The 26,973-nt window shown below is 44.1% G+C and overlaps 1 protein-coding gene and 1 non-coding gene across 2 annotated transcripts in view; one reads left to right on the forward strand and one right to left on the reverse strand.

Annotated features, from left to right (window-relative positions):
• Window positions 1–26,973, forward strand: part of LOC144696347 (protein kinase C-binding protein NELL2-like) — a 303,704-nt gene that overhangs the window by 263,044 nt on the left and 13,687 nt on the right. Inside the window, exons 16-17 of the mRNA XM_078567565.1 lie at window positions 19,195–19,335; window positions 19,908–20,101. Of these exons, the coding sequence (XP_078423691.1) occupies window positions 19,195–19,335; window positions 19,908–20,101 (335 nt within the window). The remainder of the gene's footprint in view (window positions 1–19,194; window positions 19,336–19,907; window positions 20,102–26,973) is intronic.
• Window positions 18,061–18,169, reverse strand: LOC144696843 (U6 spliceosomal RNA). Its single transcript, XR_013580254.1, has one exon. It is a non-coding gene; the product is annotated as a U6 spliceosomal RNA (small nuclear RNA).

Here is a 26,973-nt window from a genome sequence, read left to right on the forward strand (position 1 = left end):
CTGGTCAATGGTAACTCCCAGGATGTTGATAGTGAGGGATTCAGTGATGGTAATGCCATTGAATGTCAAGGGGCGATGGTTAGATTCTCTCTTGTTGGAGATGGTCATTGCCTGGCACTTATGTGGCACGAATGTTACTTGCCACTTGTCAGCCCAAGCCTGGGTATTGTCCAGGTCTTGCTGCATTTGGACATGGACTGCTTCAGTATCTGAGGAGTCACGAATGGTGCTGAACATCATGCAATCATCAGCGAACATCCCCACTTCTGACCTTATGATGGAAGGAAGGTCATTAATGAAACAGTTGAAGATGGTTGGGCTGAGGACACTAACCTGAGGAACTCCTGCACTGATGTCCTGGAACTGAGATGATTGACCTCCAACAACCACAACCATCTTCCTTTGTGCTAGGTATGACTCCAACCAGTGGAGAATTTTCCTCCTGATTCCCATTGACTCCAGTTTTGCTAGGGGTCCTTGATGCCACACTCGGTCAAATTCTGCCTTGATGTCAGAGACAGCCACTCTCAACTCACCTCTGACACCTTGACACTCCTAAATATTAAGTTAGTTTTCCAGAGTTGGTCAGGTTGTTCAGCAGTTATTGTAGAATCGTAGAATCATAGAAAGTTTATGGCACAGAAAGAGGCCACTTGGGCCATTGTGTCTGCGTCGGCTAAAAAATGACCCCCCAGCCTAAACACACTTTCCAGCATTTGGTCCATAGCCCTGCAGGTTACAGCACTTGAGGTGCCTATCCAGACACCTTTTAAATGAGTTGAGGTTTTCTGTCTCACCTACCCCTTCAGGCAGTCAGTCCCATACCCCCACAACCCTCTGGGTGAAAAATATTTTCCTCATCCTCCCTCTAATCTTTCTACCAATCACTTTAAATCTATGGCCCTTAGTAACTGACCCCTCACAATTTTGTTCACCTAAATCGAATCTCCCCTCAGCCTCCTCTGTTCCAAGGAGAACAACCCCAACCTATCTAATCTCTCCTCATAGCTGCGATTTTCCAGCCCTGGCAAGATCCTCGTAAACCTCCTCTGTAACCTCTCTAATGCAGTTACATCCTTTCTGTAATAAGGTGACCAGAACGACACACAGTGCTCAAGTTGTGGCCTAATTAATGTTTTATATAGTTCCAGCATAACCTTCCTGTCTTTATATTCTGTCCCTCAGCCATTAAAGGAAAGGATCCCATTTGCCTTCTTAACCACTTTATCGACCTGTCCTTATACCTTCAGGGATCTGTGGACATTCACTCCAAGGTCTCACTTCCTCTACACCTCTCAGTATCCTCCCATTTATTGTGTAAACCTTTGCCTTGCTTGGCCTCCCCAAATACATCGCCTCACACACCCCTGGGTCGAATTCCATTTGCCGCTTTTCCTCCCACCTGACCAGTCCACTAAATGATGATTTAGCGTACCACTAAACATCCAGTTACACCTCATTCAAACAGACAAAACTTTTTCAAGGGTTTTTTTCAGCCAGTATAGAGCATAAGAAGTGGAAGTTCATGTCAAATCAGTGATTTCTAATCGACAACCTGAGGAGGGGCAGGGAACCACTGACAGCAACATCTGGCTTTTCATATTCAACTGCACAGCTTTGGATGCCAGAGGTTGCTGCTGGTTTTACAGAGCAGTGATGGTGAACCATGACAGTTTCAATCATTACAACCACAAAACCCAGGGCAATTTTGAATCTGCCTCAGCCAGCCTTTCAGTCAGTGCATTCCAGATTATACCAGCTCGCTGCCCTTCATGCCAATTCACAATACAAATGCTGTCGAGCAACGGGGCATTTTAGGGACCTGCAACAACTGTTTTGAAATAAGGTACTTAGAAACATGACTGACTTGGGTAGCATGTAATTCTCTGCGACTGTCAGTTCACAGAGCGTATGTATACAGGAAACATTCAGACTGAGAATCTAGTGAACAGAACGTACATTTGTCCTTGTCTGAGAATCAGCATCAAACTCATATAAGCATTACATCACTCAGCAACATGGTAAAGCAACCAATATAGGTCAACTAGTTTAAAATTTGATAAGGTTTTCAGAATGCATGTTCCTAGAAGTGATCGTAGCTGCTAATTTGCCAGCAGGTTGCTAGGAGCTGTATGAGTAGTGTTCTTAGATATACCGCCAGACTGAATGTGAAGCATTTCTGCACAGCGTACATTAATGTTTAACAGTTTGGCCTTTAGGAATGATAAAGTACAAACAAATTTGGTTGCTGTTTTTCTATAGCACTTCAATCACAGGAATGTTCGCACTATGGCTGGTAATTACAGAAGTCTTGCTAAGAAATATTACTTAAGATTAATAGGTAATTTGCTTCCAGTGAAATGGCAGTTGCGTGGCTTTATATTGTGAGCGCTGAGAAAGCAAACGTGAAAGAATATTAATAAACAGCAGAGCCCGGAAATCTGAAACAAAATCAAAGAATGCTGGAAACACTCAGCAAGCCAGGCAGCATCTGTGGAATTAACGTTTCAGGTATTTTTCTTATTCTTTGATGGGATGCGGGTGTCACTGGCAAGGCAGCATTTGTCGTCTATTCCTAATTGCCCTTGAACTGAGTGCCTTGCTCAGCTATTTCAGAGGGCTGTTAAGACTCAAGCACATTGCTTTGGATCTGGAGTCACATGTAGACCAGACCAGGTAAGCCTGGCAAGATTTTCCTCCCTAAAGGACATTAGTGAACCAGATGGGTTTTTGACAACAGTTAATTAAAGTTTCATGGTCATGATTTCAACTTTCAACTAGACTTATTAATTGAATTCAAATTCCACCAGCTGCTATGGTGGGATTTGAACCCATGTCCCCAGAGCATTAGCCTGGGCCTTTTGGATTAGTAGTCCAGTGACATTACCACTATGCCACTGCTTCCACCATTTCAGGAATGAACCCTCCATCACAATTAAAGAACATTACAGGTGAATTGAAAAAGAACAGAAGAGGAGTGTGAGGATGAGGGGATGGGAACAGGCAAGTCCCTATAATGTTCTGAAATGGAAAACCGAAGAAGACTAAATGGCAGAGGTGATGTAAGCAGGAGGCATGAGAAAAATATAAGCAAAGGAAGATGAAGCTTCCCCTCTTACACCTCTTTCCAGGGCCCAAACATTCCTTCCAGGAGAGGCCGCAATTTGAGATTATTTCCTCTAACCTCGTATATGACATTTGCTGCACATGGTGCAGTCTCTTTGACATTCGGGAGTGGGCTTTGGTGAAAACCTCCATTCAGTCTTCAAGCCCTACCTTGAGCTCTCTGTTGTTTGATACTTTCTCTCGCCCACTCCCAGTGATGCCTACCCTTCCGAAGTGAAAGACGAAATTTTGAAATAAAAATTAAGACTCATACACGAGCCGCGGGAGCACTCCAAAAACGCGAAATTTTTGACACCGATTGGCGTAACAGTCCTTCTGTGTATGTGCCTGGGCCTTGGAGAGCTGACTGCAGGGGAGACCAGATATGGGGCCTGCCGAAGAATGTTTCTTTGCAGATCCAGAAGCCTGAGTGAAACTGCCTTGCTTTACCTTGGACCCAGGTCCGACAAACACAATCTGATCCCAAGGCTGGAAGAGTAGTTTTTCTAGCTGCAGGTGGTGAACCAGCTCCAGTCCCCAAGCTCCCTACATGTTACTGGCCATTATTTTTTTGTAGCTTTGAGGCAACATTTGAAAACTGTCGTGATGCATAACCCAGAGCGCGCAGAGACTTCATTAAAGGGTCCCAATATTTCTGTCACGCAAACCAGAAAATCCTGTTTACCAGATGCTGTTGCTCAGAGCACATTTGCGAGTTTTATTGCCGAAGATTTTGAAACAGCTTGAAACTGCCACTTCGGTTTAGAAATCAGTTGTTTCAAATGATTTTGGTTTCAAATGTTTTTGGTTGCATTTCCATTTCTCAACAACCTAATTCTACCTATAAGAGATTGGACAGTAAAAAAAAAAGCTATCAGCGGGATTTACCGCACCCGCCCGCCTCCAAAATCTTCCAGTCCCGCCGCGAGTCAATGGGCTTCTGGCTGGGGCGCCGCCTCGCCCATGGCGGGTCTCGCCAGCCTCCGGAATCTTCCGGTCCCGCCACGCCCGCAGCAGGTCCCACCTGTGACGGGGCCGAAAATCCCGGCCAATATCAGTATCTTTTTGTTTTGACAAGATAAGGGATATGATTACTTGGTATTTAAGTTAAGTTCTCCTCTACCAGCATCAAGTACAAACATTAACAGCATGGACAATCGCAGAGCAAATTACACCCTGGTCAATGTCAACATTTCTTCGCTTGAGCTTGAGAAAATAATTCTTTCCTGCACCACGACGAATTTTGTTGCTTTCCAGACCCATAATCTTTTAACTCGTTGAGTGGGATTGATGGTTGTTCTGAATTTTGGGAAGTTTATGCTGTCGCCTGCATTCATTAGGAGCTGGATTAAGACCGGCCACTTTCAGTTGTAATAATACACAATATAAACGAATTAGGAGCAGGAGTAGGCCACTCAGCCCCTCGAGTAACAAGAGACTTTCACTTAAAAGCAGGAATGTTTGTTCTATTTGGTGATGTCATTCACCAATGCATGATATTAAAATGCCCAATACATTTTACATGTGAGAGTTATTTCACCACCTCAACTTTTTGTCAACCCACCCCCCCCACCATCCCTTCACTGTAGCATTATATAACTCTGCAGAAAAGGCACACGTTTGGAAGAATAAAACCTATTGTATTGCCAGGTATTTTTTTTTTTTGCAGTTCAGGTAGACATAGTTTGAAAAGTTCATTGAGCCACGTCACTATGTTTTACTGAAATCCTCGGAGAAAACCAGAATTCAGTCGTGTGATAATTCCACACATTCACTATGGCAATGCTGGAAAGTGTGGTTAAAGCGCCTGGTCTGATCTAATTTTAAACCCACTTTCTACATATGAAAGGACTTTGCCAATCGATGGCGTTACTCTATTTCAATGATGGGTTAAGTTTCTGTATCAGTTTTTGACTTTTTCAGATTTCAGGAATTTAAGTAAGATAATGTCATTGTTAACAAAATGGTCACATTTTTAAGTCTAATCTTGTGCAGGAGATAAACTCAATGGTCAGGATTTCACTGCCCCGCCACGTTGTGTCTCTCCCACCAGCAGATGGGACGAGCCATTTAAATCTCCATTCAGTCTGGTGGGACCGTAACATCCTGCCGGGGGGAGGGGCCATAAAATCCTGGCCAATGGGTACAAGTCCATGGGCAGAATTTTTCTCTTGTCGGGCGGGCAGGCACGCGCCCGATCTGAACAAAAGTAAAATATTGCGCGATGACATCTGACGAGGGCAAAATTCAACCCCATGTTAGACAATGTTCATTATGTTCACTTCTACTTTTGTAATATCATTACTATTGAACAGTTCCTGACTTCAGATGCAACTCTGAAACTGTTCGAAGCATATCCACTGAAATGAAAGGGAAGGAATAAACGCCTGCCTACATTTTTGATATCACTAAATTGACTTGGTGGAGTTTTGTTGTACAAGATAGAAGTGCCTTTATTAAAGCATGTTTATGAAACATTTAAATAATTTGTACAAACATTTGGATATAAAATCTGTTTGGGTGGAGGTAAAAAATAGCGAAGGAAAGAAGTCACTGGTGGGAGTGGTTTATAGGTTCCTGACAGCAGCTATGCAGTAGGACAGATTATAAATCAAGAAACAAAAACAGAAAATGCTGGAAAAACTCAGCAGGTCTGACAGCATCTGTGGAGAGAGAAAAACAAACTTAACATTTCAAATCCGTATGACCCTTCTTCAGAACTGAAGAGAAGTGGAAATGTGATTAAATTTATACTGTTTAAGGAGGGTGGGGCAGGTGGAGCTGGATAGAAGGCCAGCGATAGGTGGGGACAAAGGAGGGATTGACAAAGATGTCAAGCTTTAAACTAACTCCGCAGGGGTGTGGGAACCTGGCAAGAATATTACAGAGTAATACCAAGGTGCACAAAATACTGGGAGAGACAGATAGCGCTAGAGTAGAGAATAATAAGTTAATAGGCAGAGTTGGAATAAAGGAGAAAGTAATGAAGTCTAAATCAGGGTTATACTGCATGTATGTGCATATATGGATTGTAGTAAATAAGATTGATGAGCTACAGGTGCACATTGCCATGTGGAATTAGGATGTGGCGATAACAGAGACCTGGTTCAAGGAAAGGCAGGACTGGGTGTTAAATATTCCTGGGTACAAGGTGTTCAGGAAAGATAGGGCAGGAAGAAAAGGAGAAGGGGTGGCTGTATTGGTTAAAGAGAGTATTGCCATGCTGGAGAAAGAGGATGTCCCAGAGGGTTCAAGGACAGAACCAATTTGGCTATTGCTAAGGGACAAAAAGGGTGCAATTACATTGCTCGGTGTAATCTATAAACCGCCAAAGAGTGGGAAGGATGTAGAGGAACAAATCTGCAGGGAAATTACAGAGAGGCGCAAACATTAAAGATTAGTTATAATGGGGGACTTTAATTACCTGAATATAGACTGGGATAGTGGTAGTGTAAAGGGCAGGGAGGGGCAAGAGTTCCTAGAGGGTGTTCATGAAAATTTTCTACAACAGTATGTGTCCAGCCCAACAAGAAAGGAGGCACTGCTAGACCTGGTTCTTGGAAATGAGGTGGGCCAAGTATATCGAGGGTCAGTGGGGAACACTTAGGAGACAGTGATCATTGTATCATAAGGTTTAGCATGATGGTAGAAAAGGACAATGGTAAATCCAGAGTAGAAATAAATAACTAGTGGAGAGCGACTTCAATGGGGCAAGAAAGGAGCTAGGCCGCATAGACTGGAAACAGAGGTTGGTGGGAAAAACTGTAGCTGAACAATGGGCTACCATCAACAAAGAAATGGTTCAGGCACAATTAAGGGAAAGGTTGGGCAAACAAATCCAGAGCTCTCTGGGTGAAAAATGCATTAGAAATTAAGATAAGGGAGAAAAAGTGTGATTATGACGCATGTCAAGTAGATATACAATTGAGAACCAAGCTGAGTACAGAAGATTCAGAGGAGAGAAGAAGAAAATAAAAGAAGCGAAGAGGGATTATGAGGAGAGACTGGCAGCCAATATAAAGGGGAATCGCAAAGTCTTCTATCGGCACATAAATGGTAAAAGGGTGGTAAAAGGAGAAGTAGGACAGATTAAGGACCAAAAAAGGGGACTACACATGGAGGCAGGGGGCATGGCTGAGGTGATAAATGAATACTTTGCATCTATCTTTACCAAGGTCATGGTGACAGAGGAAGAAACTTTGTCACTAGAAGTGATAAGGAGGAGGCAGTGTATAAACTATTGGTACTTGAAGTTGACAAGGCACCAGGACTAGATGCGATGCATCCAAGGATATTGAAGGAAGTGAGAGTAGAAATTGCAGGAACACTGACCATAATCTTTCAGTCTTCTCTAGACTCAGGAGAGGTACCAGAGGATGGAGAATTGCAAACATTATGCCCTTGTTCAATAAAGTTTGTAAGTTTAAGCCCAGCAAAATCAATCAGTTTAACTTCAGTGGTGGGGAAGCTTCTAGAAACAATTATTCGGGATAGAATTAACAGTGACATGGAAAAATATGCTTTGATTAGGAAGTTTAAATTTCTTAAGGTAAAATCATGTTTAACTAACCTTCTGGAGGAGGTAAAAAAGAGGGTTGACGATGGTAATGCTGCTGATGTGGTGTATATGGACTTTCAAAAGGCATTCAATACAGCGCCACACAACAGACTTGTGAAAAAAGTTATAGCTCATGGGATAAAAGGGACAGTAGTAATGTAAATATAAAATTGACTGAGTAATAGGAAACAGCGAGTAATGGTTAATGGATATTTTTCAGGCAAGAGGAAGGTTTGTAGTGGAGTTCCCCAGGGGTCGGTGTTGGGACCCTTGCTTTTCCTGATATGTATTAATGATCTAGATCTTGGTGTGCAGAGGACAATTTCAAAGTTTGTGGATGGTACAAAACTTGGAAGCATTGTAAACTGAGGAAGACAGTGTAGAACCTCAAAAGGACATACACAAGTTGGTGGAGTGGGCAGATAGGTGGCAGACAAGTTCAATGCAGAGAAGTGTGAGGTAATTTATTTTGATAGGAAGAACATGGAGAGACAATATAAAATAAAGAGTACAACTCTAAAAAGTGTGCAGGAGCAGGGAGACCTGGGTGTATATGTGCATAAGTCATTAAAGGTGGTAGGATAGGGGGAAAGAGCAGTTAGTAAAGCATACAGTATCCTAGGATTTATTAATAGGGGCATAGAGTACAAGAGCAAGGAGGTTATGCTGAACTTGTGCAGGACATTAGTTAGACCTCAGCTGGAGTACTGTGTACAGTTCTGGGCACTACAATTTAGGAAGGATGTGAACACATTGGAGAAAATGCAGGAGAGGTTTACAAAAATGGTTCCAGGGATGAGAAACTTCAGTTATGAGGATAGATTGGAGAAGTTGGGACTGTTCTCCTTGGAGAGGAGAAGGCTAAGAGGAGATTTGATAGAGTTGTTCAAAATCATGAGGGGGCTGGACAGAGTAGATAGGGAGAAAGTGTTCCCGTTTGTAAAAGGATCAAGAGCGAGAGGGCACAGATTTGAAATGATTTGCAAAAGAAGCAAATGTGATGTGAGGAAATACTTTTTCACACAGCTAGTGGTTGTGGTCTGGAATGCACTGCCTGAAGTGTAGTGGAGGCAGGTTCAATCAAGGCATTCAAGAGGGGGTCGATCGCAGTCGGCGGTCCATTCCCTGGCCACTCCCAGCCCGCTGATCGCGGGCGCCCGCCAACTAAAAATCCTACCCATGGTGTTGGGGGCGATATGTTAGCATGAATAGATGATTGGCTAACGAATAGGAAATAGAGAGTTGAGATAAAGGGTCATTTTCAGGTTGGCAAACTGTAACTAGTGGGGTGCCACAGAGGTCCGTGTTGGGGCCTCAACTATTTACCATCTATATTAATGACTTGAATGAAGGGACAGACTGTATTGTAGCCAAATTTTGCTGACGATACAAAGATGGGTCGGAAGGCAAATTGTGAGGTGGATACAAAGAGCCTGCAAGGGAATGTGGGTAGGTTAAATAGCTGGACAAACATTTGGCAGATGGGGTATAATGTGGGAAAATGTGAGGTTGTCCACTTGGCAGCAAGAATGTTATTTAAATGGAGAGACTGCAGACTGCTGCACTACAGAGGATCTGGATGTTCTTGTACATGCAAAAGGTTAGCATGCAGGTATAGCAAGTTACTAGGAAGGCAGATGGAATGATGGTCTTCATTGAAAAAAGGATAGATATAAAAGGAGGGAGGTCTTGCTACAGCTGGACAGGGCACTTTTGAGACCACACATGGAGAATTGTGTACAGTTTGATCGCTTTACTTTGAAAGGATATATTTGCACTGGAGGCAGCTCAGAAAAGGTTCACGAGGCTAATTCCTGGGATAAAGGTGTTGTCTTATGAGAAAAATTTGCAAGTTGGGTTTATACTCATTGGAGCTTAGAAGAATGAGAAGTGATCTTATTGAAACAGATAACGTTCTGAGGGGGTTTGACAGGGTAGACGCTGGGAGGATGTTTCCTCTCATGGGGGTAATCTAGAACTAGGGGGCACAGTTTAAAAATAAAGTGTCTTCCTTTTTAGATGGAAATGAGGAGGAATTTCTTCTCTGAGGACCATTAGTCTTTGGAATTCTCTTCCACAGAGAGTAGTGGAGGCCGGGTCATTCAATATATTCAAGGCTGAGCTGGACAGCTTCTTGATCAACAAGGGAGTCAAGGGCTATGGGGGTCAGGCAGAGAAGTGGAGTTAAGACCACAGTCTCATTGAATGGTAGAACAGGCTCGATGGACCAAATGGCCAACTTCTGTTGCTATTTCCTAAGATCCAGTGTCCTGACATCATCAAAGATGCTATATAAATCAAGTTCTTCATTATTGTTCTACTTGTCTTCTAGCAGCTTCTATTATTTTACCAGGGAAATATCTCTCCATACACACAGTGGGGCCACCCAGCAACAATTAGGGACTCGAACAAAGACAAATCATTAAGCTGCAAGAAGCTGGCTGGCCTTTTACAAATCCTCTTGCCTAAAAGCACAGCCCAACAAACCATAATGATTATTTCCCTCCAGGCATTTTTTAAAGTAGAGATCTGACTGCCTCTAGATCTGCGAAAGATGCTGTGACATCACCTAGGTCCTATGAAAGCTATTTAAATGTTTCAGCTGGGATTTACCTACACATGCTCAATTGGCACAAGAAAGGGCAGAGTCCCAGGACTGATTTTGTCCTTGGGGGCAGGAAGCAGGAGGCAGGACTGTTTTCGGTTCCCCAACCCACCCCCAGGAGAATAGTCGCTCTTTGGGATTTTTATGGAAGTGCTCCCTTAAATGGTATGGAGAAAGCTTCCCTGTTCATTTAAGAACGGCGGGTGGGATCTCAAAGCTGGAGGGTCAATCAGAGGCCTTCCAGCTTGCGAGGAGCAGATGAAAGGTAAGTAACTAAGAGGGCGCTTCAACATGGATGTGCCCCCTCTCCAAATTGTTGAAAAATGTCAATAGAAAGCAGAAAAAGCAGCCAGGCCATCCCTGGAGGGTGGAGGGGTGGGGGGGAGGGGGTGGGGGGGTGGTCATGGAGGAGGGGGAATCCTTTTACATGACAGCCATGGGCTGTACTCCCAACCATACCCAGCAGGGAGGGGCCTGTAGAGCTGCCGGGAGTACCGGCATCCCAGGGCCTCGAGGCAATTAAGCTGCCCCCACCTCAACATTGTGCTGGGTAACAGGAGGCCAACTGGGAAATTCCAGTCAACCCCCTCTGCCAAAGTTTAACAAGTCTCTTAACTGAGCTTAACTGGCTGCAGGGTAGCTCTTCCAAGCCCACCTCGGCCAAAATGGCCAGCACCAGGGGCAAAGCCAGGAAACCAGCATGATGGTCAGTGCCGGATTCCTGACCACCTTCATTCCCAATCTCAGTGGGGCCCGGATATTGAGCCTGCAGAAGTATGATTTCCTGTCCATAGCACCCTGGGAACTGGCTCACACTGGGCATGATGGGCACATTAATTGGCCCCTTGACATTTAATTGGCTATTACCGACAAAGAACCTCGGAAAGTAATTTTTTTTTTTTCAAAAACAAAATAAGTTCAGCGCATTTTAAATGAAACTATGGTATCCCTTTGTACAGACTCAGCAACCCAGAATCTAGAAGTCATATTTCAAATGATATCTGTGCTGTCACTTTACAGCATATCTGTTACATTTTAGTCCAAGGAGAAAAGAAATGAATTCAACAATTACATATACTTTTCTTGCAGTCTGCAGCATTGGGAGAAATTAATGCATGGAGTCTATAATTTTTGACAATCTTCAAGGCTGTAACATTGCATTTATCAGCATGTTTCAGGGTATTAGAATTGTACCTGACAGAATATTGTCTCTCCCTTTTTCAGCATCAACGAACTGCTTTAAATTTAAAGCTGAGTTGACTCTGGGATTTATTGTTATATTAGTTGGTCGGTTTGACAGCATTTCATTTGAAAATTAGCCATTTGCTTGCATTGAAAGAAAATAGACGGGATCAGAATCATCTCTAGATGTTAAGATTGCCCTTTCTTATTATTCATTTCATTTCTGCTACCCGTGTTACTGGAGCTCAGAGGAGAACCAAAAGAAAGACGGTGAAGTGCATGTGCAAGTGAAAATGTCAAGCCTTTAGAACGGGCGTTCTGATGCTGATTCATTTTCAGAGACCACATGGTTTTCTTGAATGAGCCAGATTTCAGTAGCTTGTGAATAAGTTCCTGAAAGTACAGGGTTGGTCCACTGGACAAGCATTCAGGTGGAGAACTGGCAGTCGCAGATTACCCTGGTCAGGGTGTTTAGAAATCTAGAGCCCCAGCTTTCTCTGCCTCTTGATTTAAATGGATGAAGCATCACAGGATGTAATCCCTTGATCTCTCTACTTATGCATGCTTGCATTTGCCATGATTGCCTAAGAGGGGAATCAGCCCTTATTTATCAAACCCATGTTTCATTTCCTGGCAGAAGAAGAACAGCGATGAAAACATTTTAGCAGATAACATTTTATGCCAAAGATCCATTGAACTGTTCCAATGTAATGCTACCTCATTTTACAACAGACTTTTACTCTTTCTGCACAATAGTCAAAAGATCTCATCTGGCACCTTGAGATTACGGCGCCAAAAATGAGATAGCACTGACTAGAAAAGTATATTCTGCTTGATAGCTCAGGTGTTACAATGATTAACGTCAAAGGATAAATTTTAGTCCTTAATGCCTGGGCAGCATTTTGGCCCATGTTAGGACCAACACAATTTATATTCTGGAGAAACTCAGCAGATCAGACAGTATCTATGGAGAGAAACAGAGTTAATATTTCAGGTCGACGACCTTTCATCAGAACTCAGGTCACGGGCCTGAAACGCTAACTCAGTTTTTCACCACAGACGATGCCTGACCTGCTGAGTGTCTCCAGCTTGTTCTGGTCATGTTTCAGATTTCCAGCATCCGCAGTCTTTTGCTTTTGTGTTACAATTTTAATTTTGCTGAGATCAGCAGTTCTGGCACTTGATTGACTGAAAAATCACCCCATGAAACAGCTTTCCAGTCAATGTCACAGCTCACAAATCAATATGTCAGCATAAGGTTAATGTTCTTTGAGTCTACTTAGTTGATGAGTTGAATATTCGATCATTAGAGCTAAGTGTTCATTTTAACAACTTGCTTTTAATGACATTAGTTTGTGTTATAACTTTTTAAACCCATTTAGAAAAATATTATTTGATTATTTCCATTAAAGAAAGTAATTCAATTATTAGTATTGCAGTCAGTACCAGAGCAGTGCATTTGCAGCTGGAAATTACTGTTACCATGTAAATACTTAACATGTTAGAATTGCTGAAAAAAGAGACATGTTGAGGCTTTTCATCTTGCACTCATCAGGACACTTTGCCAGAATATCAATATAAGGGGAAATCAACAGTTTATACTGTGTGTGAAGAGAGTGCTGATTTGTTGGGGAGTGGCGTTGCCATGGAGAATACACCAGTGATGATGACTGACAGTCAACTGTCGAGCACTGTTTGAAATTTAAACCAGGCAGCTTGACGCTAATTGGTCAAGGCAGTGAGGGGGCGAATGGCTGTCACTTATTTTGCTTCACTGAAACAGGCACAATGTGTGTACATGTTCTTTCTGTCTGCAAAGAACAGGGCCCTATGCATTGATATATGTAGCTTCCAGTACAAGCAAATGTGCTGCACTGTAAACCTGACTGACAGTCTTAAATTGGTCGTCAGCGTAATTCTTAGCACATTGAATATTATTTAGCAAATGTTGTCCAACCGTTGAATCACGTCTAATGTTGAACACTGTGTGTAAAATGACGCGCGATATTTCAGTCAGCGGGTGCATGCCTGAGTTGGCAGCGCACCTGCCAGCAAATAAAAAGCTTATTAAGGCTGTTAAAAGGGTAATTGAATGAAACTTTTCGCTGCCCGTCCAACGTTGTGGTTGCCGGGCAGACGAAAAGGACAAGCGGCCTTTGCATTTTTTCAGGAAACCTCATCCACAGGTGGGATGAGGTTTCCAACAACAAATAAAAATAAAATAAAATAAAAATTTTAAAATGTATTTAATAACATGCCCTGCTTACATGACAGAGTCACATGAGGGGACATGTTTTATAATATTTTAGAAATCTTTATTTTTAATTTTTCATATCTTCATCTCCCTGAGGCAGCTCTGTCAAGTGCGCACCCGCGTGCATGTGCAAGATTCGTGCTTGCCCTCCTCTTTCTCCCCTTCCCCACACAGGCAGTGCTGAGCGCTGCCGTTCACGTTTCACGCTTGGCAGGCCTTAACTGGTCCACCAGCGTGAAATCATGGTCTGGCCCTGATTGTGGGCAGTGGTCGGCTTCTCGACTGCCCCCACCTGTCCCTGATGAGCCCGCCCGATGAGGGAAAAATCCCCCCCCCCACCCACCCCACCATGGTCTCCACTATTCTCACTCCTGGTGTGCAGCAGTGTCATGCAGACAGTTTCTCTTTAATTTGCTCAGCTTGGCACTTCCCCAAGGCAGTATGACTGAGTCTAGTTACCCAGTGACTCAGGGGTTCAAACATGCATTCCTCATAACCATGACTGACTGAACCACAATATCACTCATTTTTACTCTCGTTGGTGATGCTTATTTTTAAAACTTAAATGTGAGCATCGTGCAGTTGCCAATTTTAGGTTTATAAATTTTGCCCTCATAGTAATTGCAATTGGATTCAGAAATATACAGTTGGTTTAGAGATTGCAAATGTAAGTATTACCATGCAAAATGTTACTGGAACATTTTCTTCTGGGTAATGATGCAGGAAGAAGTAACCCAGAGACACATATAGGCAGAAAATCTAGGGTAAGTTACACTAGGCCCAACTGTCAGCTTCCATGAAAATTGCAGCAATATGCTTGACATTTTCTGACATGGAGCGAGGGAGTCTTAAAATTCATCACTATAATGTATTTAATTTTTTGCATTATTCAAGTTACACTATCTACACTGGTGCATCAGTAAATGCCAAGCGAATGAACACCGCTTTTCTGATTTGTAGATGTTGCATACCTGACTGGCAGACAGACTATAACCCAAACTGAAAGGCATACATATGAAATCATTCCGAAACCAGGTGATGAAGTAGGAAACCAGACACCAATCTTTTACTTAATACCAGATATATTTACAGAATATAACATTACATAAATATATATATATATAAACAAAAAACTGCGGATGCTGGAAATCCAAAACAATAACAGAATTACCTGGAAAAACTCAGCAGGTCTGGCAGCATCGGCAGAGAAAAATAAAGTTGACGTTTCGAGTCCTCATGATCCTTCAACAGAACTGAGTAAAATTAGGAGAGGGGTGAAATATAAGCTGGTTTAAGGTGGGGGGAGTGGGGGGAGAGAAGTTGGGGGTGGGGGGGTGGTTGTAGGGACAAGCAAGCAGTGATAGGAGCAGATAATCAAAAGATGTCACAGACAAAAGAACAAAGAGGTGTTGAAGGTGGTGATATTATCTAAAAGAATGTGCTAATTAAGAATGGATGGCAGGACACACAAGGTACAGCTCTAGTGGGGGTGGGGTGAAATAAGACTAACAGGGCATAAAAGGTATAAATTTAAAAATAATGGAAATAGGTGGGAAAAGAAAAATCTATATAAATTATTGGAAAAAAACAAAAGGGAGGGGGAAGAAATGGAAAGGGGGTGAGGATGGAGGAGAGGGTTCAAGATCTAAAGTTGTTGAATTCAATATTCAGTCTGGAAGGCTGTAAAATGCCTAGTCAGAAGATGAGGTGCTGTTCCTCCAGTTTGCGTTGAGCTTCACTAGAACAATGCAGCAAGCCAAGGACAGACATGTGGGCAAGAGAGCAGGGTGGAGTGTTAAAATGGCAAGCGACAGGGAGGTTTGGGTCATTCTTGCGGACAGACCGCAGGTGTTCTGCAAAGTGGTCACCCAGTTTGCGTTTGGTCTCTCCAATGTAGAGGAGACCGCATTGGGAGCAACGAACGCAGTAGACTAAGTTGGGGGAAATGCAAGTGAAATGCTGCTTCACTTGAAAGGAGTGTTTGGGCCCTTGAACAGTGAGGAGAGAGGAAGTGAAGGGGCAGGTGTTGCATCTTTTGCGTGGGCATGGGGAGGTGCCGTAGGTGGGGGTTGAGGAGTAGGGGGTGATGGAGGAGTGGACCAGGGTGTCCCGGAGGGAACGATCCCTGCGGAATGCTGCCGGGGTGGTGAAGGGAAGATGTGTTTGGTGGTGGCATCATGCTGGAGTTGGCGGAAATGGCGGAGGATGATCCTTTGAATGCGGAGGCTGGTGGGGTGATAAGTGAGGACAAGGGGGACCCTATCATGTTTCTGGGAGGGAGGAGAAGGCGTGAGGACGGATGCGCGGGAGATGGGCCGGACACGGTTGAGGGCCCTACCAACGACTGTGGGTGGAAATCCTCGGTTAAGGAAGAAGGAGGACATGTCAGAGGAACTGTTTTTGAAGGTAGCATCATCAGAACAGATGCGACGGAGGCGAAGGAACTGAGAGAATGGGATGGAATCCTTACAGGAAGCGGGGTGTGAGGAGCTGTAGTTGAGGTAGCTGTGGGAGTTGGTAGGCTTGTAATGGATATTGGTGGACAGTCTATCACCAGAAATTGAGACAGAGAGGTCAAGGAAGGGAAGGGAAGTGTCAGAGATGGACCATGTGAAAATGATGGAGGGGTGGAGATTGGAAGCAAAATTAATAAATTTTTCCAGGTCCCGACGAGAGCATGAAGCAGCACCGAAGTAATCATCGATGTGCCGGAGAAAAAGTTGTGGGAGGGGGCCGGAGTAGGACTGGAACAAGGAATGTTCCACATACCCCGTAAAGAGACAGGCATAGCTGGGGCCCATGCGGGTACCCATAGCCACACCTTTTATTTGGAGGAAGTGAGAGGAGTTAAAGGAGAAATTGTTCAGTGTGAGAACAAGTTCAGCCAGATGGAGGAGAGTAGTGTTGGATGGGGATTGTTTGGGCTTCTGTTCGAGGAAGAAGCTAAGGGCCCTCAGACCATCCTGGTGGGGGATGGAGGTGTAGACGGATTGGACGTCCATGGTGAAGAGGAGGTGGTTGGGGCCAGGGAACTGGAAATTATTGATGTGACGTAAGGTGTCAGAGGAATCACGGATGTAGGTGGGAAGGGACTGGACAAGGGGAGAGAGAAGGGAGTCAAGATAACGAGAAATGAGTTTGTCTGCCCCCTTCCTAACCAACCTCCAGTGACCCAGAAGCCTCTCTTAATACTGCTTTGAGTATGGCAATAAAAAATAAACTAATTAACAATTAACAAATTGAAAGACCCTTAAAGGCGCACTGTAACAAAAGAAAACTTTAAAAAGAAACTTAATAAATCAAAATAAAATGTAGTTTCTGGGGCTGATGATGCACTCCAACTGCTGCGATGTCCATCGGTCGCAGAAGGCCTCAAGAATACTGGCAGACACCACATGCTCCTTCTCCTGGGTGCGCACATAGCCGCGGAAGGGGTATAGACAGTCGGGCTGAACAAACCCCTCAACCTCCCACCTCCTGGACCTGTTGAAAGCCACCTTGGCCAGGAGCAGGCTTATGAGTAGGTCCTCCGCCCTGCCAACCCCTTTGCACCGGACCGGGTGGCCAAAGATCAGGAGTGTGGGGCTGAAGTGCAACCAGAATTTGAGAGCAGCCCCTCAAATAATCAAAAAGGTGCTGCAACCTATATATACATGGAACATGGACTGCTCAAGGCTGCAGAAAATACAGGTGGACTGGGAGTCCGTGAACCACCTTAACCTTTTATTGTACGGGTCTACTGCATCCGACACCCTCCATGCCAAATCCGTGATGGTTAAAGGGAGGACTCCAAGGTAGAGAGCCCTCCGGACGGCAGGACAGAACACCGCCGCACGTCTGGACGGTTGACGAGGGGGAGGAAGTGAAGGGTGTGCAGCAGCAACCCATGCAGGAAACCCTTCCATGCAGAATGAAAAGTCACAAAGGGGATTTCGATGATATGGCTCAATGTGTGACATCGAGGTTTCTGAGGGAAGTTTCGGGACCTGGAGTCAACATGAAATCCTGTCCAAACGGCAGTCAGTTCAGATGGGTGTCCAACTGCACGCCTGAGCTGCCTCGACACCTTGAGTGCAGTCAGGGCCAAGCACCACGGTTTTGAGACTGCGGACGGCTTTGGCTGCGAGCTGGATATCAACAGACACACGACATGCAAGTTCTTGCTGAGTCATCCAGCCCACAAGTTTCCCTCTATAGAGAGAAACAAAAATCAACCAATTGAACTAAAAATCACTCAATCAGAAGGGGTGACAGCAACAGCCCCTGGTGCGGCACTGTAACTAATACAAAAGCGTGAAAGGAAACTTACAAAAATCCAATCAAAATGTCATTCCGGGGGTCATGATGCACCCCAGCCCCAATATTGAACGCTTCACGAATTTGCATGTCATCCTTGTACAGCGGCCATGCTAATCTTGTCTGTATTGTTCCAATTTTAGTATATGTGCTGCCGAAGTGTCAGTGCCCTTCACCTACGTATCCTTAACTTTAATAATACAATTAACAATGCAGAATAGCAGACTACTGATATGGAAGACAAAATTCTGCGGCCTTTTCAATCCATTAAATGAGCACAGGACTGCAACACTGATTCTGCGAGTCAGGCTGAAATGGAGTTATGCTAGTCCATTAATCTTCATCAGCTGGCCAGTGGGGGCGAGACACATAAGATTTTGCAACAAGAATCCTAACTCCACCCTACCCTCCCAACAATGTGAATGAGTTATTGACATGGAAATGCTTGTCCCATGGTGTCACACACTTGGCAAGGGAAGATATCATTCAGCAAGGCAACAGTTTTCCATAAAATACTGGAAGAGTGATGGCAGGAAAATGGACTAGTAATGAGATTAGAGCAGGGGAGTCAAAAATGGTGACCAGATCATGTTGCAGGGAGCGCAGTTAGGAAAGTAACCCCCGCCCTCTACTTAGGGCTGAAATTCCAAGAAAGGCAAGAGTCCGTTCAGGCACCATGGCCCTAAGGTCTCCTTCTGTGCTGCCAGTTTCTATGGACGGGATCTTGCAGTCCCACCTGCTGGCAGGATTTACCAGTGCCACTGAAGTCAACAGACTGGCCAGCTCACCACATCTGCTGCAGCGGGACTGGAAGATCCCAGCCTATGAATTTATGAAGTGTTGGCCTTACTAGTGATTCCTGCATACCAAGAATGAATCAATAAAGAAATCATAACATCCATAGCAATTCCAAATATTTTTGAAGAATTTTAAATTTTAGACTGCAGGATGCTTATTATCGTCTTGCTTTTGGTTAGTTTGAGTATAAATGTGCATTATATGGATAAATGCACATTGTGTATGGTGCAAAATTGGACTTACACTTCTAAGGACAGTCTGACAATTGATTACATAATGCAGCGCCCTTTATTTTGGCCCTGGGTACAGATTCTGTGTGTGATTGTATTGGATATTCAGTGTGTAAAACTTCGAGTGACAGTGTTTTATTATGCTTTTTTTTTTGGCTCTGTACAGACATTGATGAATGTGCGGAGGGTTTTGTTCAATGTGACAGCCGCGCTAATTGCATCAACCTTCCTGGATGGTACCATTGTGAATGCAGGGATGGCTACCATGACAATGGTCTCTTTGCAGCAAATGGAGAGACATGTGAAGGTCAGTGTCTTTAAAAAAAAAAGCTTCTAATTTTATCCATTCTCACCAGAGAATTTCTGCCATCCATTAAGTTGAAAGAAACAGAGCAAAGTTTTTCTGGACAGAACTCTGACAGTCTTTGGTGACAGTGTGTGTGTCTTTGCAATATTTAATTATCGTTGTTGAAATGTGATTATTCAATTTAGCAGCTGAATTAGTCATATGGGGACACTTGACAATCACAAAGCATTGCTGTGTGGACATTCTAATAATGCCAAATGGGTTGGATAGATGTCAGTTTACAATTTTTTTTATTGTACTGCAATGAACTGTAATTACATTAAAGTGTAATTATAGTAAGGGGAAATGGTTGTTGCCCTTAAAAAGATGAATTCAATTTGAAAGATTTCACTGGCTCAGAATGTTCATCAGCTACGGATTTCTTTGGAGTGCTTGGGGGATTGAACATTATGGGGTGAATTAATTTTAAGTTTCAAAGTTTTTATGAGAGAATTATTTATGTCATCTGCAGAGGAAGCATTATGTTAATTGGATATGCTCTGAAAAATAAATTTACATGTGTTACTTCACAGACATTGATGAATGTGGGACCAGGAGACACAGTTGCACCAATGACACTGTTTGCTTTAACCTCGAAGGAGGTTATGACTGTAGATGTCCTCATGGGAAAAACTGTACTGGGGACTGTGTCCACGAAGGTAAAATAAAGCACAACGGACAGATTTGGGTATTAGAAAATGACAGGTGCTCGGTCTGCTCGTGCCAGGTGAGTTCATATTTTAAATATTTTGTCAGCTTCTCCTGTTGCCAGTGAAATATGTTTTCTTATTTAGTCAGATGTCAGCCATAGATCAGTTGACAGCCCCATCGCCTCTCAGTCAGAAGGTTGTGGGGTCAAGCCCCACTGCAAAGGCTTGAACAATAAAGATCTAGATTGACACTGCAGCATAACATGGAAGCAGTGCTGTGTTGTTGAAGGTGCTGTCTTTTGTATGAGGCCTCTAAGGTGGTCATATAGATTCTATGGTGCTATTTTGAGGAAGAACAGGGAAGCGATCCCCGGTGCCCTGGCCAATATTTATCCCTCAGTCAACATCACAAATACAGATTATTGGGTCAATGTCACGTTATTGTTGTGGGGGCGTGCTCCCACATATCCTGCATTATAACACTGACTACACATCACTGGCTGTAAAGTTTTTTGAAGCATCCTGAGGTTGTGAAAGGCGCTACATAAACGTGAGTTTCCTTTATTTGCTTTTGTTTCTTCAACACATGCACACACAATCCTGCACATTGGGCTGAATTTTATGGGTGGGGTGGGGGGTGGAGCGTTTTGCTCAACCCTTCCCCCCCGCCATTAAAAAAGGTCAGTCGCAAACCGACTAGCATTAAAAAAGGCTGCCCCGTAGTGATAACATGATGCGGGTGGCCTTAACAAGCAGAGAGTGGGACTTTCGCCCCTCGGGTGGAAGGAAGTCCCGCCCTCGGGAGCTGCCAGCCAATCAGCTCTTGCAGTCCCAGCAGCGCCAGAACTCAGTAGTGGGCACTGTTAGGACTGAAAGCAGTTGCATGAAGAAGCATCATGGACACCGGACCCAGGTATGTCCTGGGCTTTTTTGGGCGGGGAAGGATCGGGCGCCCTAGGGACCTCCCACCTCCCACCTTCCTTCCTTCCCACTCTTGCCCACCTTCCACTGCACAGCGTATTATGGCAGTGGAGGCAGATTGAGGTCCTTAAGTAGCTATTACTTAAGGAGGGTGAGTGCGAACTTCACGCATGTGTGTGAGTGAGCGCTTCATAATCTCCCTAAGGCACAGAGTTGCCTCAGGGAGATGAAGAAGTATGAAAAAAAATTTTTTTTAATGAAAATGTAATGAAACATGTCCCTTCATGTGACTCAGTCACATGAGCAGGGACATGTTAATAATGAAACATTAAAGTTTTTATTTTATTTTTATTTGCTTTTGGAAACCTCATCCCGCCCGTAGATGAGTTTCCAATAAAATGCAAAGGCCGCTTGGCCTTTTCGCCTGCCCACCAGCCATAAGGTTGGATGGGCTGCGAATAATTTAATTTAATTGATTACTTAATGGCCTTAACAGGCCTTTTAATTGTCGGCGGGGTGTGCTGCCAGCTCTGGCGCGCGCCCACTGACCAAACTATCTTGCGACTGCGCGTTGATGTCGGCACGCTCAACCGACGTTAGCATGCATCATTTCACGCTCGAGGGGGTCGGGCGTGTGCCCACCTGCCGAGCGAAAATTCCTGCCCTCTGTTTCTCTCTCTCTCCACTGATGCTATCTGACTTGCTGAGTATTTCCAGCATCTTCTATTCTTATCCAAGTGTTCCACTGCAAGGCCTCATTGATTTCCATGTTTGATCCAATGTAGTGACACATCTCCATTATCCATGTCCAACTACCCACTCTCTTAATTAACCACTAGGACTTCCACAAGGCAAAGGTTTTTGTGGGGCATCACCTCATTGCACAGTCCACTCCAGCAATCTCCTCGTGAGTAAGATCACTCTTAAAGACTAAGAAAGATTTGAATTTAATCTAAGTTATTGGTGCCGTGGTTGTCAACTTTTCCTGGAGTATTTTAGTGCTAATTATACGGGCGGCCATCTTATTACAAATATGCATATTTTTGTGAATTTGTAAATTGAAAGCGTGAATTTGACCTTCTTCTATTCCACCACCCTCTTTGCTCCTTACTACCTCTTGCCCTGGTTTTACCTGTTTGAATTTCATGGTCTTTAAAGTTTAAGGGCTGTTCTATGTGCTGATGTTGCCGATTTAAGATTTATTTGTGGAATTCGAAAAAGTAAAGCTACTAAAGGAGCATCATGGAGCAGTGCGGATTTAAATTTTAACCGAATCCTGACAGAGCAGCGGGAAGGTTCAGCCAAAGGCCAGCAAGAGAGGAGGGGAAAACTTGCCCAATGTTGAGCAAGGAAAACAATTATTTCAATCCAAGAGAGAGAATATATAATACTGAAGTGCGGGGGCAATTGGGGATTGGTGATGTGAATTGATTGCCATCAATTTCCTCCCATCTTCATTGGCCCTTTCTTGCAATGGAATATAAATTGAGGAGATGTCTGGGGCTTGTTTTCCTGGTTTAAATTCCATTTAAATGAAAGAAAGCCTTGCATTTATATAAAGCCTTTCATGACCACCTCCAATCTCAAAGTGCTTTACAGCCAATTATGTACTTTTTGAAGTGTAGTCACTATTGAAATATAGGAAAGCTGGCAGTCAATATGCGCTGAATTAATTCCTACAAACAGCAGTGTGATAATGACCAGATCATCTGTTTTTGGTGATGTTGATTGAGGGATAAATATTGGTCAGGACACCAATGATAACTTTTCTGCTTTTCTTTGAAACAGTGCCATGGGATGTTTTATATCCAAATGTGATGTGCAAATGTAACGTGAGAAAAAACTTTTTCACACAACGAGTGGTTCGGGTCTGGAATGCACTGCCTGGAAGTGTGGTGGAGGCAGGTTCAATCGAGGCATTCAAGAGAGCATTAGATGATTTTTTGAATAGAAACAATGTGCAGGGGTATGGGCAAAAGGCAGGGCAATGGCACTAGGCCATAATGCTCATTTGGAGAGCCGGTGAAGACATGATGGGCTGAATGGCCTCCTTCTATGCCGTTAAAATTCTGTGATACCCACCCGAGCAGAAAGATGGGGCCTGGGTTTAACAGGTCATCTGAAAGACTGCACCTCCAACAGTGCAGTTCTCCCTCAGTACTACTGCACTGGAATGCCAGCCTTGATTTGTATGCTTAAGCTCTGCAATGGTGCTTGATTCCGGAACCTGTGATTGAGAGGCAAGCAGGCGACTAACTGAGCCACAGCTGATACATAAGGGATGCAGGGTATCATTACTGGCAGCTTAAGAAAATGATGGTGACTGCCCTGCACCCTTGCTGTACAAGACCAAATTGGATGTCCATATAACAAATCATATTTATATAGCATCTGTAATGTAATGAACAGGCGCTTCACAGGAGCGTTATGCCTTCATGCTTTCATTACCTTGAGACTTGACTATTCCAATCCACTTGTGGCTGCTTTCCATATCCCACCCTCCATAAATTTGAGGTCATCCAAAATTCAGCTGCTCATGTCTTAACTTTCAGCAAGACCCAATTCCCTGATCATCCCTATACTCACTAACTTACATTGGCTCCTAGTCAAGCAACATCTTGACTTGAAAATTCTCATGCTTGTTTTCAATTCCCTTTATGGCCTCCCCCGCCCGTCTCTGTATTCTTTTCCAGCCCCACAACCCTCCGAGATATCTGCGCCCTCTAATTCTGGCACCTTGTGCATTCACAACACCATTAGTGGCTGCGCCTTCAGGCACAAAGGCACCAAGCTCTGAAATTCCCTCCCTAAACCTCTCCGCCTCTCTACTTCACTTTACCCCCTGAAGACACTCCTCAAAGCCTACCTCTTTGATCAAACTTTTGGTCATCTGACCGAATGCCCTGGATTTCTGCCCCTGAGATGTGTGCGCAGAGCTGCAAAATCTCTCCACTCACTATACCCACCTTGGGAAAAACATGTCCTGAATGGCAGGATCTTTGTTCTGGGGCAGTAGATTGCGGAATGGAGTCAGGCCTACTGGCCCTGGGCGTACATTGGGCTGCCGAGTGTCTTGGTTCTCTGGGATTTTGTCCATATATTTTTTCATAAACATTAGGCCCTCTAGCTTTCACCCATCACAACCCCTCACCCTCCACCTGCTCCCATGTCCATACATGCAAGCCCTTGCCAACCCATTACTCCCACCCACTCCCATGGCCCCTTATGGCCCCTATACCGACTTAGTGCCAACTCATGGCCCCTTATAGTCCCTTTGCCAACTTAGTGTCAACTTATGGCCCTCCATTACCCTTTGCCTTTAAACCCTCCATAGCAACTCACCCAGTAACCACCATGGGCAGACTTCAGGAGCTATGCTGAGATTAAATAAAATGAAGTTCTAAGTATCTGTTACCGACTTCCCTCTATAAAAAAATCTATCATTCATAAAAGACCATTCAGTACATTTAAATCCCCTCAAGTAGTTAATCCTGTAAAAAAAACAAACATTTTTAATCATAATTTCACCAAGACAGATAATCTTTTAATAACCTCTTTGAGCTATCAAACTGTGAACTTCCAGCCACTCCCCGACACACTGTGAGAATGATAGTTTGTGAAAAGCAGTCAAGCAATAATAATGCTATGAAGTTAGCACTTAGGGTTATGTCAATAAACAGCTACTGAAACTGTTAGGACAGATTTTTTCCAACTCGCAGACATAGGCAAGCAGATCCCCCTCAATTTTTAAAGGGCAGGGGATATAAATAACTCAACAGCTTGATAGTTCTACATACCTTATCCATCCTTCGAGAGCATTTACATCTACTTTAAAAATTCATAACTCACAACAATGTGGGATAATGCCCTTCCTCCAGTGAAAATGGGGTCTGTTTTAACACAACACTGGGCTGAATTATCCCCCCGTCAGGGAGGAAGTTGATGGGCGGGCACGTGCGGACATGCTTCCGATCGGCGCCCCCGATCAGAGGCGCGGCACCATTTTACATGGGCGGGCCAATTAAGGCCTGCCTAGCGTGACATCCACACGGAAGCACTATGCGCTCCCTGTGCAGGCGGGGGGATTCCTAAAATCAAGAGTGCGCTCTTTTGCGCATGCGCACGCAAGAGCTCACTCACTTCCCTGAGGCTAAGTGCTGCCTCAGGGAGATCACCTCTACTTTTAAAAATAGGAAAAAAAATTTCCCTTACATATCCCATGAGTTGGGACATGTTCATAATTTCCAAAAAAACTATTAAAATTTTTAAAACCCTGCATGAAACCTCATCCCGCCTGTGGATGAGGTTTCATGTTTTTTCCAGTTCCTGCCGGGGCTCCTGGCCTGCCCGCTAACCTTAAGGTTGGACGCGCAGGTCCACTAATTACTTTAATTGATCTGTCAATGGCCTCAATTGGCCGTTGACAGGTCGGCGGGCGCGCAGCTGATTTTGCTGTCCCCCCCGCCTTCCTGAAAATTTAAATGATGCGCGGTGACATCGGGAGTTCCGCCCGACATCACCGCGCATCATTTTACGCATCGGTGAGCGGGCCCCGCCCCCACTCGCCAACGGTAAAATCCAGCCCACTGAGTTCAACTGGCTTTGCCGAGTTCAGGTTTCCCACATGTAGGAATTATGTCCTGCCCTTGATCCCAACCATCTCCTGGTAAAAATTGTTTCTGCTGGATATGGGGGTGGGATTCGGGGTCCATCCACCATTTTGGATGTACCATGGAGTCTCCACAGCTCTGGAAATCCAGGACAATATCTCCTTAAGTGGCTCAGTGCCATACTTTATTTTATCATGCACCTGGGAACCTTTCATTACATTAAAGGAACTGTATAAATACAAATTGTTGTTGTTATAAAACAAAATTTGATGCCGAGCCACACATGGAGATAATATGGAAGATGACCAAAACCTTGCTTTAAGGAGTGCCTTAAAAAAAGGAAAGAGAGGTAAAGAGGTTGAGGTGTTTAGGAAGGGAATTCCAGAGCTTTGAGCAGCTGAAGGAATGACAAACAACATTGTAGCAATTAAAATTAGGGAATGCTCAGAGAAGCACAGAATTTTTTTATTCTTTCATGGGATCTGGGTGTTGCTGACAAGGCCAGCATTTGCTGCCCATCTCTCACTGCCCTTGAACCAAGTGGCTTGCTAGGCCATCTCTGAGTCAATCACATTTCTATGTATCTGGAATCATATGTAGGACAGACCAGGTAGAAATGGCAGATTTCCTTCCCCAAAGGGGCATTAGTGAACCAGAACTGAGACTAGCATTATATTCCAGATTTACTCATTGAATTTTAATTCCACCAGGTGCCATGGTGAGATTTGAACCCATACCCCCAGAACATTAGCCTAGGCCTTTGGATTGCTAATCCAATGACACTACCACTATGCCACTGCTTCCCCATATCTCAATGGTTTATGAGTTAGAGGGGACTTAGAGATTGGGAAGGGTGAAGACATGCAGGGATTTGAAAACAAGGATGGGAATTTTGAAATTGGGGATTTGTTTAGCTGGTAGCCAGCATAGGTCAGCAAGCATGGGGACCTGGGTGAATGAGATGGCACAACTAAGAGCACAGACAGCAGAGTTTTGGATGACCTCAGGTTTATGGAGAGTAGGCTGGGAGAGGCTGACTAAGAGTCTGTTGGAATAGGTAGAGCTGGGTGTCATCAAGAATACATGTGAAAACTGATGATGTGTTTTTGGACATTGTTGCCTTTGAGCAGCAAATAGATGAGAAACATGAGGAGACCAGTGATAGATCATTAGGGTCCCCAGAGATACTGATGATTCAGCAGGAGGAGAAGTCATTGCAGGTAACATTCCAGCCATATTATATAGATAGGAATGGTGTTAAGGGAGGGGAGATGAGTTCACACCCAGGGAAATGCCCAGGGCAAGAGAGAGTAATGGTTTTAGTGGAGAGTGTGGCATCAAAGATGGAGGGAAGGATGCAGTTAAGCAAATCAGTAGCTGCTAAATTGTTGTGATGGACGGAGGGCCAAAGGCTAGAG

Source organism: Cetorhinus maximus, chromosome 22 (genome assembly GCF_964194155.1).
Source record: "Cetorhinus maximus chromosome 22, sCetMax3.hap1.1, whole genome shotgun sequence".
Taxonomy (NCBI): domain Eukaryota; kingdom Metazoa; phylum Chordata; class Chondrichthyes; order Lamniformes; family Cetorhinidae; genus Cetorhinus; species Cetorhinus maximus.